This window comes from Tachysurus fulvidraco, chromosome 12 (assembly GCF_022655615.1).
Source record: "Tachysurus fulvidraco isolate hzauxx_2018 chromosome 12, HZAU_PFXX_2.0, whole genome shotgun sequence".
NCBI classification, from domain to species: domain Eukaryota; kingdom Metazoa; phylum Chordata; class Actinopteri; order Siluriformes; family Bagridae; genus Tachysurus; species Tachysurus fulvidraco.
Window position 1 is genome coordinate 24452529 of NC_062529.1, and position 22500 is coordinate 24475028.

Consider the following 22500-nt stretch of genomic DNA (forward strand, 5'->3'; position numbering starts at 1 on the left):
AGCCCTGTTTTAGTGCTCTGTTAGATTGATCATGTTAGAACACAGATCTCTAAATGAGGGGTTAATAAACCTGTTATAACAGTCACACTTGTTATTAAATCTGTTCATATGGGACGTTCTTACTCACACCTCATTCCTGCATTTTACTGCTTTATTCTTTACTTCTTCTGTTTCTTCTCTCCATCTGCAGCTCATACCGTTTGGATAAATCAAGCAGTGACACGATGAAGTACCTCACCAATTTTGCTGCAGATTTAAGGTGAGTACAAACACACACACACACACACACACACACACACACACACACATGTATACACACACACACACACACACACACACACACACACACACACACACACACTCACACACACACACACACACACACACACACACACACACACACACACACACACACACACACACACACACATACACACACACACACTCACACATATACACACACACACACACACTCACACATATACACACACACACACACACACACACACACACACACACACACACACACACACACTCACACATATACACACACACTCACACACACACACACACACACACACACACTCACACACACACACTCACACACACACACACACTCACACACACACACACACACACACACACACACACACACACTGATATTAAATTTGCTCAATTTTCCCCTAAGCCTTGCTTATGAGATAGAGATCGATCAGGACTGTGTAAGGACTATATTTAGGTTAAAGGTCATGAACCTTGCATCTTCTTCATCAGATTATTCTATAGTAGCTGTATTTTCAGTGCCTATATTCCCAAGGCTCTGTGGTTTAGCCCCATGTGACTCGGTTCTACTTTCCTTCACCATTAAAGAAGATTAATATCTAGACCTCTGTTGTATTTTAGAAGTGTAGATACATGAGGGTAGGAGTTTATAAAGCTAATGTACAAGGCTGATGCTGCTTGGAGGACAAAAGTTCCCATTCCAGTTTTGATGTCCAAAAACCCATCAATAAACCTGATGAACCAAAAATGTTCCAATAATTGTAAGTACCTTACTAAGAACCTATTTACTGGCCTGAACTTGACCCACCAATACCCCATATATACTTGGCTAAGAAGAACCCATTAAATGGAATAAAGCTGACCAAGAAGCCATTAATGAACTTGGCAAACAAGAACCTATTAATTAACAAAGCCTTCCAAGAATCCATTAATTAACCTGGCCTACCAACAGCCTGTTAATGAACCTGCCTACTAAAACCATCTCCGCCTACCAAGAAGCCATCGGTCACTCTGACCTACCAAAAGCTGATTAATGAACCTGGTCTACAGTGAACCAGTTGGTCTGTGTTAATGGAGATGTTTCCAAGTCAGATTGTTTATAAGCCGATAAAATAATCCTGATTTAAAAAACACAAATCGATAAACCTGGCCTAAAAGGAGTTAAGAAATAAGCATGGCTTACCATAAAGTAATTGCCAAAGCAGTCCAACAAAAAAGTCATGAATGAACCTCTTGTACTGTACCAAGGCTCCATTAATGTAATGGAATTGTACATCGCTCTGGATAAGAGCGTCTGCCAAAACATTCAGTCCAGACTGCCAAACATCAGTCAATGTTTCTGGACATTAAAGAACCTGTCAATTAACCTGTACTTTCAAGAACCAGACACTGAACCCAGACTACAAAAAAAGTCAATGAAGAACCTGTCAACGAACCTGGAATACCAATAGCCTGTTAATGAAACTAGACTACCAGAAACAGTCAATGAACATGGACTATTAGGGTCTTGTCAATGAACTTAGACAAACAAAAAACAGTAAATTAACCTGTTCTACCTTGTACCTTCAAACAAACCTGGACCACCCATCAATGATACTGGCCTAGCAAGAACCAGCCATTGAGTCCGAACTACCATTCATTCATTTTCTACCGCTTATCCGAACTTCTCAGGCGTCATCGGGCATCGAGGCAGGATACACCATGGACGGAGTGCCAACCCATCACAGGGCACACACACACTCTCATTCACTCACACACACACACTACGGACAATTTTCCAGAGATGCCAATCAACCTACCATGCATGTCTTTGGACCGGGGGAGGAAACCGGAGTACCCGGAGGAAACCCCCGAGGCACGGGGAGAACATGCAAACTCCACACACACAAGGTGGAGGCGGGAATCGAACCCCCAACCCTGGAGGTGTGAGGCGAACGTGCTAGCCACTAAGCCACCGTGTCCCCTGCACTACCATATATCAGTAAATAAGCTTGCACAACCAAAACCCTGTTAATAACTCCCAATAAAAACTCGATTACCAGTTAATAACAAAAATAACAGTCAATAAACCGAACCTCTAATGAAAAACTACCAAAAACTTGTCAGTGAAACTGGGAAACTAAGAGCCTGTTAATGAAACTAGACTACCAAAAATCAGTCAATGATCCCGGATTACCAAACACCATTCAATGATCTGTTATAATCAAAAATTGCTAAGTGATCCCGGATTACCCAAATCCAGCCGATGTTTATGGATTACAAAGACAAAGCTGAGAGATAAGCACCAACCATGTGGAAAGCAGAACAACTGCCATGATGCCGGTTCCTCCGACAACTAGCACCCTTCTTTTAATGTACCGTATCTTTGAATACAAAATCGTCCCTGATTGGTCAGAAAGTAAGATATACACAGAAGGTAAAGAGGATCCTTGTTGTAGCCAGTTTTGCTAAGCGAGCACTTATCCCTTTTAGCCCCTCATCCAGACTCTTGTCCTCTTCTCTGTCTCAGCGTGATTCGCTCACTAACAAGCCACTGATTTGCATTTTCCTTCATTACCCACTATTGATCGGAAGCTTCGGGACAACAACCAATCGAAGGGACCATTTTCAGGTGTTAAATGCATCAGTGATTTGGCAGGCTCCATGGAGACAGAAAGAGCATGTTGTCATCGAACTGTCAGTGGCCTGGTATGACTTCTTTTCCCAGTCATGCTGATGCAGGACAATGTTACATGTTTGGTTTTATAGTTTTCCAGCTGGAGATTTCAATAGTCTGAAACACAAACCTGCCTTCGCCTCTTAATTGATCAAAACCTATTGACATACAGTATAACATGTCTTTCTAAACTTTTCCTATAATCTTTCTCTATCTCTCTCTGTTTAGTCAGAGCTACCATCTGCAAGCGTCCAGGGAAATCCACCCCAGCATCACGCTGGACCCATCACCCAATTACAACTCACCTAAATTTCGCTCGAGGAACCAGAGCTACATGAGGGCAGTTAGCACACTGAGCCAAGCCAGCTGTGTCAGCCAAGTGAGCCAGGTGAGTGTGCTTTTCAGCCACATTACCTAGAAATAAATCCTGAAGGTCATTTTACTCATATGGGATAAAGGGTCCATCAAATTGTGAGTTCATTTTACTGTGCATGCTGTTGATGACATCCTCTAGTTTCCAGCATGGCTGCCATAATATTGGATTTGAGTTAATCTTATTTCACTAATCCTATTGCTTGTAGCACATTATTTAGAGTACGGGTAGTACATGGAGTCATTGTAGGGCAGAGTGTGCATAGTGTATATGGTGTACAGGGTACATTGCAGTACAGGGTGAACAAGATATGGTGTGAAGTGGAGTACAGTAGAGTTAAGAGGATACAAAGTACAGTAAAAAAAAGGAGGAACACAGTGGAGTATAGTGGATCACAGTTGAGTATAGAGGAACACAGTGGAGTATAGGGGATCACAGTGGAGTAGAGTGGAGTATAAAGGATCACATTAGAGTACAGTGGAGTATAAAGGATCACAGTGGAGTAGAGTGGAGTATAAAGGATCACATTAGAGTACAGTGGAGTATAAAGGACCACAGTGGAGTAGAGTGGAGTATAAAGGATCACTGAGGAGTTCAGTGGAGTATAGAGGAACACGGTGGAGTACAATGTAGTATAGAGGGTCCCAGTGAGCAACAGCAGAGTACAGAGTACAGTTTAGTATAGAAGATCATAGTGGAGTACAGTGGAGTACAAAGTACATTGGTGTATAGATCACCATGGAAAATCCTACAGTACAGAGGATCACAGTGGAGTACAGAGGATCACAATAGAGTACAGTGGAGTATAGAGGATCACAATGGAGTACACTGGAGTGTAAAGGATCACAGTGGAGCATAGAGTACAGTGGAGTACAGAGGATCACAGTGGAGTACAGTGGAGTATAGAGGATCACAGTGGAATACAGTGGAGTACAAAGTACAGTGGAGTATAGTGGATCACTATGGAGTATAGTGGATCACTATAGAGTACAGTGGAGTATAGTGGATCACTATGGAGTACAGTGAAGTATAGTGGATCACTATGGAGTACTGTGGAGTATAGTGGATCACTGTGGAGTATAGTGGAACACTATAGAGTACATTGGAGTATAGTGGATCACTATGGAGTACAGTGGAGTATTGTGGATCACTATGGAGTACAGTGGATCACTATGGAGTACAGAGGAGTATCATGGATCACTATGGAGTACAGAAGAGTATAGTGGATCACTATTGAGTACAGAAGAGTATAGTGGATCACTATTGAGTACAGTGGGGGATAGTGCCTCACTATGGAGTACAGTGGAGTATAGTGGATCATTATGGAGTACAGTGGAGTATAGTGGATCACTATGGAGTACAGTGGAGTATAGTGATCATTATGGAGTACAGTGGAGTATAGTGGATCACTATGGAGTACAGTGGAGTATAGTGGGTCATTATGGAGTACAGTGGAGTATAGTGGATCATTATGGAGTACAGTGGAGTATAGTGGATCATTACGGAGTACAGTGGAGTATAGTGGATTATTACGGAGTACAGTGGAGTATAGTGGATCACTATGGAGTACAGTGGATCACTATGGAGTACAGTGGGGTATAGTGCATCACTATGGAGTACAGTGGAGTACAGTGGAGTATAGTGGATCACTATGGAGTTCAGTGGAGTATAGTGGATCATTATGGAGTACAGTGGAGTATAGTGGATCACTATGGAGTACAGTGGAGTATAGTGGATCATTATGGAGTACAGTGGAGTATAGTGGATCATTACGGAGTACAGTGGGGTATAGTGGATCACTATGGAGTACAGTGGATCACTATGGAGTACAGTGGGGTATAGTGCATCACTATGGAGTACAGTGGGGTATAGTGCATCACTATGGAGTACAGTGGAGTATAGTGGATCACTATGGAGTACAGCGGAATATGCAGGATCACAGTGGAGTACACGGTGTACAGAATACAGTGAAGTCACAGAGTTTGTAGTACATGTAGTACACAGTGTGAGATTCTGGGTTAAAGATAATATGGACCTAGTCACATGGTCACATGGCCCTCCAGTGATTCTGTGTCTCAAAACAAAACTGTGAAGTTGATTGTATTTAAAAGTCAACAATAGTGTAGATATTGATACTTGGGTTCAGTTATGTTAGTTATGTATAATAGTGGGTTCAGTTATGTATAATAGTGATAATGTTTATATGGGCTTTATTTGAGCTGATTTTTTACTTCCTTGTCATTAAGGAAAATAGCCAACAAAGGTCTGAGTTAAAGTTACTTCTTATTTTAAATCAAAAGTCCACCATCCAAATCGTGTTGAATACGTCTTTAAGATAAAGTCTTTCTCTTTACAATCCTGTACTCAGTGCCTTTGCAGGTTGTTAAAGGACGATACATTGTGTGCTAGGATGTGTGAATGAGATCAGAGAGCTTGGAGATTAGCAAATCTTTCAGGACTTTGGCGATGTTTCTCAGCGAGTGTTTCCCGATTAGCTCATGAATGGAAGAAGAATGTAATTTCAATTCATTTGACTGAAAACCAGCAGACTTTACTGATTTGTATCTAGTCATCAAATTCAGCAATGATGAGAATGATCTTCATTCTCATAAATGTGTAGCTCTGCTTTCAAGATAATACAGTGTGCAGCTTTATTCTGTGCTGTCTCACACCTTCCAAAAGCAGACCAGGAATGTGTGGCGTTTGGTGATAGACTAGCATTCCATCCATGCCCAGTGTTCCCGGGATTAACACACACACACACACACACACACACACACACACACACACACACACACACACACACACACACACACACACCGTGAACACACACCCGGAGCAGTGGGCTGCCATTTTATGTTGCGGCTCCCAGGTAGCAGTTGCGGTTGGGGGTTCGGTGCCTTGCTCAAGGGCACCTCAGTCGTAGCCGGCCCGAGACTCGAACCCACAACCTTAGGCTCATTGTTAACCTCATAGCTCCAGAGTGGAAACAATTCTGTCTTGGGTAATTGGCTAGATTTAGTGTAAAATGTATTATTATATATTATTTATTAAAATGTATTATTTCTTATAAAGCTATACAGTATTGTTGTCTATTATTGGATAAAACTAGAATATTCTCCGTAGGATATTAACAACTTACAAAGTATTTTAATATGTTTGTTGAAATTTATTGAGAAGTATGAAGAGAATGTAGTCGCTAAGCCCCCGCTATCTGGAAACAAAAAGGATATAAAAGGTTCTAAAAGTCGAAGATATGAGAACAGAAATCAAACTACTTGAAAAATATTGATTCCCCTCCTTGTGTTCCGGTGATTTCAGGTGAGTGAGGCTGAGATGAACGGCCAGTTCGAGTCAGTGTGCGAGTCAGTGTTCAGCGAGGTGGAGTCGCAGGCCATGGAGGCGCTGGATTTGCCCGGCTGCTTCCGCACACGCAGCCACAGCTACCTGCGTGCCATCCAGGCTGGCTACTCACAGGATGATGAGTGTGTGCCTTCCATGAGCTCATCCACCGTCACCTCCACCATCAGATCCACGACTGGTGAGTCACCTGGCTGAGGTTCAGTCGTCAGGCTCATTATATAAAGCCTTGAAGCTTTCTGTTCAGCGGGACCGATAGGGAAATAAACACAATCAAGCTTTATGAGGCCATCCTTAAAAATATTTTGGTTTGCAGTAACAGTAAAAAAAAAAAAAAAAAAAAGGGTCGGTAGGTAGGTCTATATTTTTTTTCAAGTTTTAATGAAAACCTTATTTGCAACCGACAAGTTAAAGCGGTGTCGAGCTGTTTTAATGAATTTTTTAGATATATTATGGTGCCCGAACCCGTATGACTTTGAACGGTGACCGCAAACATTTTGTTTACTGCAGCCACAGCCATCATTACCGAGTGCGAACCGTCGACTCTAACAGTGAATGCGAAGCGAACGCACAGGCCGTAGTGTGACATCCGGTAACCGATAGATGACGTCACGGGTTTTTATTTAAAAGAAAGATCATAAGAAAGCCTTCGTTTGTATGTAGTCCTAGGCAATTTATATATTTACAATACTTACTAAAATATAATTCGTATTATTTTATTGCTTTTGTATTAGTTGTTTAAAGAGTAAACAAAAAAATTGGTCGGTCTTAATGCAAATTTACAACCGGCAAGTCGGTCGAACTTAAAGCAAAAAAAAATAAAAAATTGTTGGCCCTAAATCGACAGGGTCGTCGGTCGGGCTACGGCAAACAAGAATATTTTTAAGGATGGCCTGAGCAATTTAATATTTATACCACAGCACTGTCGAGATCTCAATTCTAATTTACACGTTTTTGTTAACAAAAAATCGTCCTAATATGTTTTTGTTTCTATAGTAACAGTTTGTCTATTCTATTATAATAGACAAACTATTCATTATAGAGTATATAGGCTGGTGAGGGAATGATGTTTAAAGCTCCTATAAAGTAAGTGATAACTTAGAAGGAACTGTCTTGTTCTGCAAAGTTTAACTACAAATGAATAAAAAGAGTGATGTTTGTTAATAAGTAACAAAAAGAATAATAATCATTGACAAGCTGCTGGGGTATAAGAGGAATAAAACACTTCTGGATGTGTCTTTATGGTAAAATAATCAAACTCAGGTTGATGGCCAAAATTCCGATTCGACTTGCCATTGCATCGTTGATTATTTTACTACAGAGTGCTTTATTCCTTACAGCATGGTTACAGACAGTATGTACATCCTGAACCCTATCCTTAAGTTCAGAGCTAAGCTTGTAGTGGTATGATCATTTTAGAAATGTTTGCATGTTCTTGCTGTAATTAAAACAAATATTATTTGGCCTCAAATGTCAAATTAATGAGAGTGCGTGAAAAAAAACACGATGTTCATCTTCCTTGTGCATTCTTAGCAAATATGAGAGCTAGTTAGATCATTGGTCAAAAATACACTTTAGTCAAGGGTGGACAAATCAGTAGCAGAGGCAGCAAGGACATGTGGAGTCCACGATATTCATTTGTAGGCTTAAACTTTAGCAAATGCACCCCAGTCTCACTGCCTACGATGCCGATACAATACTGACACACTGCCAGTCCACCAGTCGAAAGCTACTGACACACAGCAGACACAATATTCGTAAACTACGGACACACTGCAGATACACTACTCATATTACAGACACACCATCAATAAACTACTGGCATGCTGCAGACACATTATTCATAAACTACTGACACACCTCAGACACAATATTCATAAACTACTGACACACCTCAGACACAATATTCATAAACTACTGACTCAATGCAGACATACCGCTCATAAACTACTGACACAGCAGACATACCGCTCATAAACTACTGACACGCTGCAGACACATTATTCATAAACTACCGACACACTGCAGACATACCGCTCATATACTATTGACACACCTCAAACACAATATTCATAAACTACTGACACACCTCAGACACAATATTCGTAAACTACTGACACACCTCAGACACAATATTCATAAACTACTGACACATCGCAGACATACCACTCATATGCTACTGACACACCTCAGACACAATATTCATAAACTACTGACATGCCGCAGACATACCGCTCGTAAACTTCTAACACACCTCAGACACAATATTCATAAACTACTGACACACCTCAAACACAATATTCATAAACTACTGACACACCTCAGACACAATATTCATAAACTACTGACATGCCGCAGACATACCGCTCATAAACTTCTGACACACCTCAGACACAATATTCATAAACTACTGACACGCAGCAGACATACCACTCATAAACTACTGACACACCTCAGACACAATATTCATAAACTACTGACACGCAGCAGACATACCACTCATAAACTACTGACACACCTCAGACACAATATTCATAAACTACTGACACACCTCAAACACAATATTCATAAACTACTGACATGCCGCAGACATACCGCTCGTAAACTTCTAACACACCTCAGACACAATATTCATAAACTACTGACACGCCTCAGACACAATATTCATAAACTACTGACTCAATGCAGACATACCGCTCATAAACTACTGACACGATGCGGACGCATTATTTATAAACTACAGCTTTTGAGATTTCACTTCATGAATCCATGATTTTTCCACCCCTGTTTAGTGTACATTCTTCACCGTTAGAGCTCATGTTTGAATTTATTATAATGGATATAAGTACAAGTTTGCTGATTTGTATCCTTCTGGTATCGGTATTTTTTCAATGTAGAGGCACATGCATGTATAATGTACTGTGTTTGGCATGGCATGAATGCATGTAATCTGCGTATGAGCAACGTGACTGTTCTGTCTGCCAACAAAACAGACATTACCAAAAGACAAAAAAAAAACAGGTAAGTTCTGGTGTGCCTTAAAGAGTTAGGCTATGAACCCTATTGAATTCAGACTCTAAGGGGAAAGAAATAAAGCAGAAAAAGGCTGAAAAGTGAAACATCCAATTATAACTTGATTTCCCAATCAGTGTCCTTGCATCAATCCACTGTGTTCATTCTTGTAAAGAATTTTGGCTAGCTTACGGAGCAGGCAGGGAGTGGTTGAGAAGTGATGAGCTGGAATATGATGCGATCTCGAAATGCTTCCCGGTTCAATGCTTCTTGCTCAGTGGGCTTCATATTCTCTCATTCTCCCGGATTCTCTAGTTTGTTTCCATTCCCTTTATCTATTTTTCCTCTCTCGCTATTTTGTTTCTGTGGTGTGCAGCTGTTTGTAAAACCATTTCAGTGATGAGTTCTCTCTTCCACAGGGCCTGTGGCTGGTAAAGCTCTTGAATGTCTTGAATTTTCCGAGATTGTTAACAATGAACGGTGTAACAAGTTGCAAACCATCTTGGGGAAAAAATACGAGCATCGTTATGAGACACTCGGATACAGGCGGTTTCTGTTTTTTTGGCCGTTTAGGAAACAGGGCTAGGGACAGCTGGAGAGACTTTCAGTATCTTTACACTGCCTTCTCACTGAAATATATTTGCAATTATCTTGGGAACTGAACTGTTTTGGATCTCCCACAAAACTTGACTTTGTGTGTCAAGAGAACCCTCCATGGTTCCACTTGGTTATTCCTGCTCAGAGTTTTTAAAGGGTCTGTGTGGGCCTTTCATATTCAATAGGGTTCATACCTGCTCTGCTGAGACACACAGAGAGATTAGGTTGAAAGCTTTGCTCACATTTGTCTCTTTTCAATGCACAAAACATAGAGCTTCTGCTAGTTTGGAGGGTTGAGGGACATGATTATTCTCACAGAGATGTGGCTGTTATTATTCTCTTCAGGTTTCCCCTGAGGTAGAACTCTCTGTTTTGTGCATTGAGACGTGGGAAAAGTACATGCAAATAAATGTTTGAGTGAGAAGGCAGAGTAACAGCATGAAACAAACCCACAGTAATGTGAGTCAAAATAAGGCCATTGCCTGTAATAACTCACCATTAGCACCCAGAGCTGGAGCTATAGCAACCAAAATAGACTCAATTTGCATTATTTGACAATTCCTAGGACTGACTAAAATACCCAATGTCCTATTGATTGTTCCAAAGGTGGATCTATAGGATAAATATAATTCTATAATTTTGTACGATTTGTACGCAACAAAACTCTGCTAAGAAACCTTTGTTTAAACACAAAGGTAGGACAGGGTACAAGCTAATCTCATGTAATGTGGCTCACGTGTGTTTGTTTCATGCTTTGTAGTAAAGCCTGTAGTGAGCATCACAGTGTCTCTAGCTGTCCAGACCTGTAGGAACATTATATACTCTCCCGCTTGTTTATGTTTGTCTTCCAGAGGGGAATGAAATGCTTGAGGGCACTGATTCACTTAATGAGGACAATTTTTCCAACAAGGAGGTAGACATGACCTCCATGTCCCAGAGGGATCTGAGCCATCTTACAAGAGAAAGTGAATCAAGAAGCCTGTACAGTAATTGTTCTTTTACCACAGTTCCATCACTGTCCCCACACAAGCCCAGCATCCCTGTCAGGCCACGACCTGTTCCATCAAGTGTACAGGAGACAGCTGACCTGGCACTTGCTATTAGCCAGCAGTGGAGGGAGGATGTGTCAGCCATGCGAAAGGAACTAGCAGATCTCAGACGGGATCTGTGCACAGAGCTTCGAGCCTTTAACAGCAACTTTTCCACTTTTGCACAACGCTACAACACATGGTCTCCAAACTTGGCGAGGGGTTCCCAAAATCGTTCTGGTAATGTGTCTGTCGGTACTCAGGCTGGGAGCAAAACTTTGGTGCGACAGAACACAGCAGATGCAGCTGTGAACTGCCCTTCACCTATTGATCCAAATGTTTTATCAATGCATTCACCTGACCCAGCGCCTTTAGATAAAAATATCCTGCATGTCTCAACTTCCAGACCATTATTCCAAACAGACCCAAATTCTCAGTTGGCAGAGCTTGATGATCTATCCTATGCCAACTTGACACCTCCAGAACCTGTGGATCTGTCATTGCTAAGCTGGCCTGAACTGGATCCTGATCCAATGACTCCCCCTGATCCTCCAGAACCAGATCTACCTTTAGACCCTAGATATTATTCAAAAGTTTCAACTTCTCAAAGGATGGATTCGTTTGTACTAGATTTTAGAAACCTAGAACCTGTACACCTGGCAAATTTGCACTGGCCAAAACTGGATCAAGACAACAGTCCACCAGACTCTTCACCACCTCAAGAGTATCTTGATCCATCTGTATTACATCCCTTTCTTCAAGAGCATTTAGAAGAAGATGAGCCATGTCCACTATCTTCAGGTTATCATTTAGCAACTGAGCAGCATCAGCATCGAACTCGAGAATCTGTGAGCCCCACTGTGCTTATAGAGCCAACTGAAGAATCCTCAGATCACAACATAGAAGACTATACAGTGGTGGAACCAGGTGACTGTCTTTTGCTGAATCCATTAACACCAGAGTCACTGGACCTTACTGATTTGAAATGGCCAAGTTTAGAATCCTTGGACCCTGGTTTGCCCAGTCCAGGGTTTGCAGATCTTCCAGACCCTCCAACCCCAGAAGCAACTGATTATGATGAACCTGCTGACCATGCAGATGAAGATCCACCTTTTCCAGAACTACTGGACACTATTTTCTTGCAGCCAGCTACTCCAGAACCAGTAGATTTAGATGCGTCAAACCCCCTGACTCCAGAACCTATGTCTCCAGTACTTCAGAGTTCAGCAATGGTTGAGCCAGAGGCTCATCCTGTTGTTTTGTGGTCCAAGAGTGAAACTATGGATCTGAAACATTCAGGCTCCCCACCTTTAAACAGAAGAACTTCAAGCTGGTCAGAAGTAGATAAAGAAATCATTAGCCCATCAGAACCAACCTATATGGAATCAAGTGTTGCCTACTTGACTCAACTCTCGACCCTTGAGAGTGCTTCAGTTACACTTCCTGAAGCTTTATCTCCATACCTAGATGACCAGTACCCTGAAGACTCAGATGACGAAGTTGCAGAGTACCCACTCAAGCCAGATGCCCTCGACTCCGCTACGATTGACCTCCTAGAGTCAGAGGCAGTCTTTTCAGCCATCCTGTGTTCGGTGGAATCAGATGATCCTGAATTTGAGAATCTGAATATAGAAGAGGCGCTGGAGATAGTGGACCCAGGTAACAGTTCCCCTGCAACTATAGACCCCGCAACTGTGCACCCATTTAACTTGTCCCTTCTAGAACTTCAGGCTGCCTTAGATGTATCTAAGAGAGAAACAACCGATAATGGATCACCAAGAGGAACCATGGCTAGCGGCTCATCTCCGTCTTGCAGAGATTTCCTGTGGATTAGATGGCAACGAAGGTTACGGGGACGAATGCCCATTTCCAGGAGTGCAAGTATGGAGATTTACCACAAGAAATACTCCAATAACTCAGAGATGTCTTATATGTCTCTGTCTATTTGAGTAACTCGAAGCTACATGTGGTACATCACAGGATTTCTAAATGAAGAAAAGGAGTGTGTGGTAATGAAGCAAACATGTTTACAGGTGTGTCTGATCTTTTGTGAGAGTGCAAGTGGGTGAATGGAAGACAGAATGAAAAGAGGAGAGAGTGAGTTAACCAAGAAGCCATTAGGGAGGTTTTAGGCTATAAGTGATCCTTTATTCAGAGCTGATGAGCGTCAATGAGAAGTTGTAGCTAAAAGCAGCTTGATGCTCGCACCCACATAAGATTAACGTCCCTGGGACACTCAGCACTTATTTAACACTGAGCAGCAATGACTCATCCATGAACCAAAGTCTCAGTTCCACTAAAAACTCCTTCTCTTCTCTACATTACTTTACAGTCTGTTTGGTTTGACCGTTGTATTGTGGTAGATACTGTGACTGTATTGGCTGTGGACAGGAACTTCTCAATGAAAAATTCTCTAGAGTTCCTTTGAGAGCTTCTTTCTTTGATAACCTAAGACAATTAGAAAACATTTTATGGTGTTGAAACATTGACTGATGCTGCAGACAAGGAATGTATAAGAAAAAAAAAACTCCTCGTCCAAATGAGTTTTAAAAAGGACGAGAACTGAACATTTGACCAAAGACTGCTCAAGCGATCTCTTTGATATATTTTGTGGGTTTTGATCATCCTTTCCTCTGAATGTGGACTAATGGTGGTTACTTTGAGATTCAACAGAAATCAGACTGTAAAAAAAAAAGGTATTAAGAAACGTATGAAACGATGTTCCAGGTAATTCGATTACGAGTCTTCAAAGCCAAAGCCTTGCTGTAAAACAAGCGGGTGGATTTAGTACTGTGACATTTTTGAAGACGCACAGGGGTCGAACAGCCGCAGTTTGCACAGCTAAGTGTGACATTTTAAATGCATTCTGTACTTTACTGTTCCATACAGGCATATATATATACAATCAAACGTATATACTGTACATACATGGGATGAACGATACTGACAAGGTGGTTGAATTCTGCTCCACAGATGATCATTTTTATATAGATATTCCTTGATTTATTGTGAATATACGGCTGAATGTATACTGTGTTTTTTTTTTCCCTGCAATGAACGAAATAATATATGACTGTCATTAGATATGCAAAGAGGAAACATTAAGTTGTACATCAAAAATAATGGCCACCGATTTGTCTTCTTTATGCTGGAATGTAAAGTAGGGCCATTGAGGTCAAAGTGTTAAAACGCTTCGAACACGCTTGAGGACTATGAGGTAAATTTGCTTGTGGAAGAATTTAATATGTGGGATTGTTTTCTCAGTGAGGAAAGATGTAGTGATCAAACCATTTGATGATGTAGCGATTGAAAAGGCAAATGATTAAAAATAAACCTGGGCGACGATCTTAAATTGAATAGTATTTATTCTAAAATAAAAATAAAAAGAAAGAGAGAACTGAGAGAGAAAAGAGAGAGAGCTTCATTAAAAAAAATTAAAAGTTAATGTATACAAATTTCAACAGACTAGCCAGGTGATTTGCGCATAACTTGAGTTTATCTCAAAGTTTTTCAAATGAACGGTAACCCAAGATCCCGATCAGACCGAATCGTATCATATCATATTGAAGCAGATAGCAGATAGCATAGTCATAGTCTTATCATCAAATATCAAATCATTGCCTTAAGAATCTAAATTGTGTCGGTATTTGTTTAGTAGTAAAATCTGAAATTCCACAATGCTTCCTTGGATATACTGCAAGGTTTAATTGTTTCTGTTGTTTATAGCAGTGGTCCCCAACCCCCGGTCCGTGGACCAAATGGTACCGGGCCGCCGAAGGAACATTAAATTATTTCCATTTTATTTACTGTGGTGTATTTCACTCGGGTTTGTGCGACTTTCCATGGACGAGAGGTTAACCGGGAGCTGAGAGACGTCACCTAAAGCCACACCAGTACCGCGCATGCGCAAAATATCATGATATCGGGCCGTGTTTAGGTGACGTCTGGAGCTGAGCCGCTGCAAGCGGCAGTGGTGTTGTAGCTTTGGTGGAGAGAAGGTGTGTATCGCTCATGGCGAAATACCCTGTGATTGTCACCACAGCACTTAAATCCCTGTCGCCATTTCCGACATGCTATCTGTGTGAAGCGGGGTTTTCTGCAGTGACGGCAACCGAAACAAGACAATGGAATAAACTGGACATAAGCGACACACTTCGGGTGTCATTGTCTCCTGTTACCCCAGATGGAACCGTCTCGTTGCAAAGAAACAAGCTCAGGGTTCTCATTGATTTAGTGTTGTAGTGAGTTAAAAAGGCATGTTTAAATACAATTAAATAAAAATTATTAATTTTAATTTAATTGTATAGCCGCCACCCCCCACCCCCAGCGGGCCGCAGTAAAATGATCAAACATTGCCCGGTCCGCGGCGAAAAAAAAGGTTGGGGACCACTGGTATATAGGATGAATATACCGGATGCTTATTGTTAGTCAGCCAGTTACATAACTATTAATGAAATGTCTTTGCAATGAGAAAGTGCTAGAAAAAAAAAATTTAAATCACATACATATTTGTAAAATAAAGTAGATTTTGTATAGCAAATCTACAGTCAACATAAAAAAAAAATAGTTCACCAATATTAAAAAAAAAAAAAGATCAAAAATTAGGTTAAAATGTATTCACTAATGAGTATGGAAAATAAAAATAAAAAAAAAAAGCTTAAAAATTGGGCTTGGACCCCAGTCCTAGTACCACCCACGGTAATGTGACAACAGTGTTTAATGTTTCCTCTTTGCTGCAACTTCTGAGTTTTCTGGCAAGTAATAAAAAGTGGGTTAAACGCACTTATTTTGACTGAACCCACCGGTGCTGTCAAGTACAGTAAAACACTGTACAGTAGCATTTAAAAAAAAAATTCCAAAAGAACAAAAACAGAAAAATATTATTGCTTGCTCATTGGTCCATATTACCATAGTGAATCTGAACGCTTCATCAGGCAGGACGTATCGGGCTGAGCTGTACGGGTAATTTATCGCATGGAAATTTAGAAAGTGTATATTTTTAAAAAAATTAAAAGACTATTTTGTTGTAGTCATATATCCGGATGTTATGCCATACTTTCCAGACCATAAGACCTTTGAAATAATAAGACACAATGATGTGAGGAATTTTAGCGGTCATTTGATTTCACACAATTAACGCTGTAAAGAAATTCCTAAATTTTCATTTAAGTAGCACAAATCGTCAATGGGTGTTGACATATGCTGGTACATATGCAGTACCAGATCGATATATGCATACAACTGATGGTTTTTAAGATTTAACATCAACATCGGCAGCTTCACGGAAAACAGTAACATAGCATCTTAATCACTAAACCATTAACCACCAATTAGCACTGACCGCAAACTGACTAGAAGAAGACTGTCTTTCCCACCCAGAGCCCAAGACCAGAGCTTCTGTACTCCTGTAGCCAGTTGCACCAACAGTGCATGTAGCTGGAACCAAAATGGCTGCCACATTCAAGTTTACAAACAGAACAAAAAGTGTTTTATAGTTTCCAGGTAGTCTTTAGTTGGAATTATATATATATATATATATATATATATATATATATATATATATATATATATATATATATATATATATATATATATATATACAGACCAAAAGTTTGGACACACCTTCCAAAAGTTTGGACACACCACCTTTTCAACAGGACAATGACCCCAAACACACCTCCAGGCTGTGTAAGGGCTATTTGACCATGAAGGAGAGTGATGGGGTGCTGCACCAGATGACCTGGCCTCCACAGTCACCAGACCTGAACCCGATCGAGACGGTTTGGGGTGAGCTGGACCACAGAGTGAAGGCAAAAGGGCCGACAAGTGCTAAGCATCTCTGGGAACTCCTTCAAGACTGTTGGAAGAACATTTCAGGTGATGACCTCTTGAAGCTCATCAAGAGAATGCCAAAAGTGTGCAAAGCAGTAATCAAAGCAAAAGGTGGAGAACCTAGAATATGACATATTTTCAGTCGTTTCACACTTTTTTGTTATGTACGTATATAATTCCACACGTGTTCATTCATAGTTTTGATGCCTTCAGTGTGAATCTACAATTTTCATAGTCATGAAAATAAAGAAAACGCTTTGAATGTGAAGGTGTGTCCAAACTTTTGGTCTGTTCTATATATATATATATATATATATATATATACAGTACATGTATATTGTACATATATAATATACCAACATATATATATGTTGGTATATTAGAGATTTTCTCCTGTTTTATCCCCAATTTGTTCGCCTAATTTTAATTTCTACCCAGCTGCCAGGGTGGAGGCTAACACGTGCTTCCGACAAGCTACATGGCTTGAGAGTCAAGAATGTTCCAGATTTACAGGTTTTCTAGTTTTTTATCATGGAGATATGTTCTGGATCCACTGATACCCAGACTCTAGTATATCAGTAATCTCTAATTTGGCTTTGTTTCTTATTTTAAAGTCAATAACATCATATAACAGCTAGGCCCATGCAAAGGTTGGGTTTCCATTTTGAAGCCTTCAGATGTGCTTTTAACATGGGAACCTTGGAAAAAAGTTAGTTATGAGATCACTGTGGCTAGGCAACTGGCCAACATATACATGACAGATTCCATCATATTTGTTTACTTTTTTTTTTACATCATTTGGCAGACACCCTTATCCAGAGCAAATTATTATATTATCTTATTTATACAGCTGAGCAATTAAGGGTTAAGGGCCTTGCTCATGGGGCCCAGGAATGGGAGCTTGCTGGCCCTGGGATTCGAACTTATTTGAACTACTGTGTTACTTTAAATACTCCAAACACTTATTGCCACTCAAAGCCAGCTGACATGTAGCCGTTAATTTGATTATGTGGACAATGTTGAGGTAAAATTATCAGAAAATTATTATTATTATTATTATTATTATTATTATTATTATTATTATTATTATTATTATTATTATTATTATTATTATTATTATTATTATTATTATTATTATTATGTGTCACTTTCAATCACAAATTAGAGTAACCTTCTCAGATAACACACAATCCAACCTGAATGTAGCAACACTACCATAGCTTCAGGTGTAGCATACCTGAAAAAAAAAACTTATTAAAACTAATTAGGGAATATTACTAGGTTATTACAAAAAAAATAAATAAATAAAATAAAATCAGATACACATCATTTTGTAAAATCTGTTAAAGGCCCATAAAAATTGTCATATTGTCTGGAAAGTAAGGTATACTTTAGTCTTGCCATTAGACATTTCTCAGATGCTAATACTCGTGAATGGTGACTTTTTATTTCATGGATTGATTTTTTTTTAAATACTGTCAACGCTGTCCAATCACTGTGAGCTTTGGAATGATTTCAGCATCAACACCAGAGTTTTGTTTTAACACGTAATCCTACCTTTGTGTGTGTGTGTGTGTGTGTGTGTGTGTGTGTGTGTGTGTGTGTGTGTGTGTGTGTGTGTGTGTGTGTGTGTGTATGTGTGCTTTCACAAAAATCTGCCTCTCTAAATTTCCTTTCTGTAGACGCATCACTGAAACACAATGGCTAACGGGTCGAGCGCGCCTATTAATCCCATATATTTATTTGTATGGTCATTGCTAGCACTTTCCATTCGTTTCTTAGATTCTTAGAGACCAGTCTAAATGTATTCCGAATTATCTGAATGCTACGAATCTAAATGCTTAATAAAAAAGCACTTCCGTTGTGCTGGAGCATACTTGTGGCTTTGTGTAACATAGGAATGGTCTGTTCCCCAAGCGCTGAGATCTGTACGGCGAGCCAAAGCGGTAAGTTGAAGTCTCACGCTGAGCCTTCCCATTTTCTGTCCGTGGCTTTAATTGATCTGTTTTAATTGGCACGTTGTAGAGAGAAGAACAAACTTCTCAGCTGGATTGTTCCAAGACACTGGAAAACTTTTGTTTTGAAATGTGATCATTGGTTTGTGAGTTTTGTTATTTGATTTTTTTAGTTAAATGAATCTTTGAGCAGATGCAAGTCTGTTGCAATGTTCCTGTCACTTTTATACTACAAAGATCATCTTAATAATAATAATAATAATAATAATAATAATAATAATAATAATAATAATAATAATAATAATAATAATAATAGTTTTTTTACCTTAAAAAAATTACTCTTGTGACTTTCTAACAAGGTGCAATGGGATTTCAGGGATTTTAAGGTCAAAGGTAAAAACTTAGACTTAGACTTAGCCCTAATAATCCACACTGTTTGGCTATTGTAAGGGTTTGTTGCTTTGTTTTGAAGGTATTAATAAAAAAAACTCCGGACTTAATAAGGACCTGTTCTGCCCTTCAGATTCAGGCTGTAGTTTCCTTCTGTGCTTGTCGAGCTGATATAGTCTGAGATGACTTTCCTGACAAGTTCAGATCAACCTTCAGTTCCTCAATGACCAGGATGTGGATTATAAGACAAAACCTAATTCAGAATTTGAGACTTAAGTCAATAATTATATGAGAAAAGTTATGATTTTTACGATGCATACATGTTTGAGATGAAGCGTTAAATGATTGTAACCGAAGGCAGTTATATTATGACGGTCACTTTTCATCGGTTTCCTGTTTATATCTCTTTCCACTTGTGAATGTTTGGATGCTTGCATTGCTCTGTATAAGCATGGGGTGTGTCCTTTGCAGGAATCCAGTTCCGCCTTCCGTCATCCGGCAGTGTGGACAGACCCTCCCAGCAACCCCCAGGTAAAGCCATACCCACTGTATACTTATCATAGCTAAAAAAAACAAAAAAAAAACAATAATGGGGAGTTCTTGTGTTTGGTAAGGATCACTGACCACAATGTAACCAAATACAAAGTATTTGTTTCATTTCCATTTATTAATTTGTGTGTCTTTATCATTTGTAATGTTGATCCCATTTAAAACAGTTCGGTTCAAACCCAGACATTTTTAGGGACACGACTTGTTTTGTTTTGACCATCGAAAATATCCTTGCTAATGAATGTTTTTTTTATCATTGGTTGTTGTGTTAAATCTTACCCAGATAGTGCTATTTTCTGATTGGCTATTGTGTAGCCTAATTTTTTTTGACTGGCTGATAAGCGTCAGGCTCGACTATGAGCTCCAGGGGAGACGCGCTTGATTCCTGCCCGGTTCCATAGAGACAGCGGTGCGGACCGATACGTTTTGGGCGCTGCGGCTTATTAAATATATGATAAATAGTCAAAAAGTTTTTCTGTGTGAGAAATACGACGTGTGGCGGGAGAGCGGGAGAAAAGACCGACATGCGTGACTGTCACTCACAATGCGTGACACATGACAGCCCTGCAAAGGCATGAGTATGGACAAGATGCCGATTTAGCAACGTTGTGTTGGTTGAAACACACACAGCAAACCTGTCGTGAGACCAAAGTTATAAACCTTAAATGGCCTTCCAGTTTTAATAGCAGCTAATTCAAAAACAAAAACAAAACTTCATCATCGCTCACTTCTGTAGAAACAGTGTTTTTTTTTTTTTGTTTTTATTGTTTTACACAGTTATCAAATGCCCTACAAACCAATTTGGGCTCTTTCTTCACTTACTATTTAGTACACCAAAATAAAGTACACCACCGTTACATCCTGTACATTATACATATACAGCAAAGACACAAAAATTCTGTCACGGTCCAGATTTTCAGAGAGCTTTCTCCCGAATAAATAAATAAATAAATAAATAAATAAATAAATAAATAATCTTTATGCATCAGAATTTTTACCCCCAGCATTTTTAACGACAAAAAATTAAGCCTTCAGCAGCTCGTCTCATTTTGCAACACCGCAAGACAAATTCATTAATTCGGAGAAGGACAAACGCTTGAACCAATTTGCTCGGTGTCACCTCTGTCACGTTCAGAAAAGCCAGCTGAGTCACCGGGATGTCTCAGAGGTAATTTGTGATTAATGGTATTACTAGCACCACGATCTATAAAGCCAGTTCATTACAATAAAAACAGCTTCTATTTTAATGAATATTCCAGAGAACGTGGACCTGATGGGTTAGCGTTATTAGCTTGTGGAGAAGGAGAGATCTGACAACACCACCACCACCACCACCACCACCAACTCCCCAAAACAGAAAGCTACAATTTATTCATTCGGTCAAGTGCTAGAGCTTACAGCTCTGTGAGATTGGAAAACAGCACTAGAATGCAAAATATCTCTCTGTCGCTTTCGTCCTCGTCCTCGTCCTCCGGTGCATTCTGAACATTCAGTGCTTTTTTGCACTTTCTTTTTGTGCCTATACGCTCAGTACGTTTGTCTTTATCTGCCGAGAAAGAACACTGGCCTGGATAGCGTTAGCATCTGAGATTTTAAACATTCATGACTTAGAAATCCTGTCAAGGTAGCATTTGTTAGCCATTATTCTGGAGTTAGTAGTACAAATGTATAAATGAGCATTTAGTAATAATAAAGCTCTATCAAGTTATCTAGATATCTAATGTTAGATATGTAAATGTTTTGGAGTAACAAAGAACTGCCTCAGAAATCCTGCCAGATTAGCTTATCCTAGCCAGCTAGGTAGTGGTAGCACTAAATATTTATAAACACTTATGATCTTTTCAGAAATCATGTCAGATTAGCTTATTTTAGCCAAGTAGTTAGTGTTAAAACTAAATATTTATAAATACTAAACAGCTTCTTGGACTTCCTGTCAGACTAGCTTATGTTAACCAGCTAGCTAGTGTTAGCAAAACAAATGTAAATGATCTTTTTCAGAAATCCTGCCAGATTAGCTTATCCTAGCCAGCTAGGTAGTGGTAGCGCTAAATATTTCTAAACACACCAATGATCTTTTTTTTTCTCATTTTTTTCAGATTTTCTTTTAAGTAAAAATTAATGGGAAAAATGTTAATAAGTACAAAATTACTTTCTTATACATTCAGCTAAAGCTGATTGTCTTTTTCTAGTCACTTCTGTCAGTTACTAGTATTAGCATTAGCAGGGTAGATCTGTCCACAGATTAGCCAGTTGATTAGCAGTGAAATCCAGAAATCTTGTCTTGTTTGTTCTGGTTAGTAAGTGGGTTATCAATAAAGATATATGACTTGGAAAATCTCCTCAGAGATCAATTTAGAAACCCCATTAGGTTAGCTCAGGGCTAACATCACCAACCCCCCCCCCCCCCCCAAAAAAAACAAACAAACATACAAACAAACAAACAAAAAAAACAATAATGAGGGAGTA

General features: G+C 39.6%; 1 protein-coding gene across 6 annotated transcripts in view; it reads left to right on the forward strand.

Annotated features, from left to right (window-relative positions):
• Nucleotides 1-22500, forward strand: part of dlgap2a (discs, large (Drosophila) homolog-associated protein 2a) — a 322064-nt gene that overhangs the window by 257403 nt on the left and 42161 nt on the right. For 5 of the 6 annotated variants that reach the window (XM_047821941.1, XM_047821942.1, XM_047821945.1 and 2 more), the window contains 4 exons: nucleotides 191-259; nucleotides 3167-3326; nucleotides 6633-6852; nucleotides 11132-15123. In XM_047821941.1, coding sequence (XP_047677897.1) covers nucleotides 191-259; nucleotides 3167-3326; nucleotides 6633-6852; nucleotides 11132-13257 — 2575 coding nt within the window. In that variant the 3' untranslated portion in view covers nucleotides 13258-15123. Of the gene's footprint in view, nucleotides 1-190; nucleotides 260-3166; nucleotides 3327-6632; nucleotides 6853-11131; nucleotides 15124-19956; nucleotides 20017-22500 lie in introns of those variants that run through there. The other variant, XM_047821943.1, reaches the window with a different exon arrangement.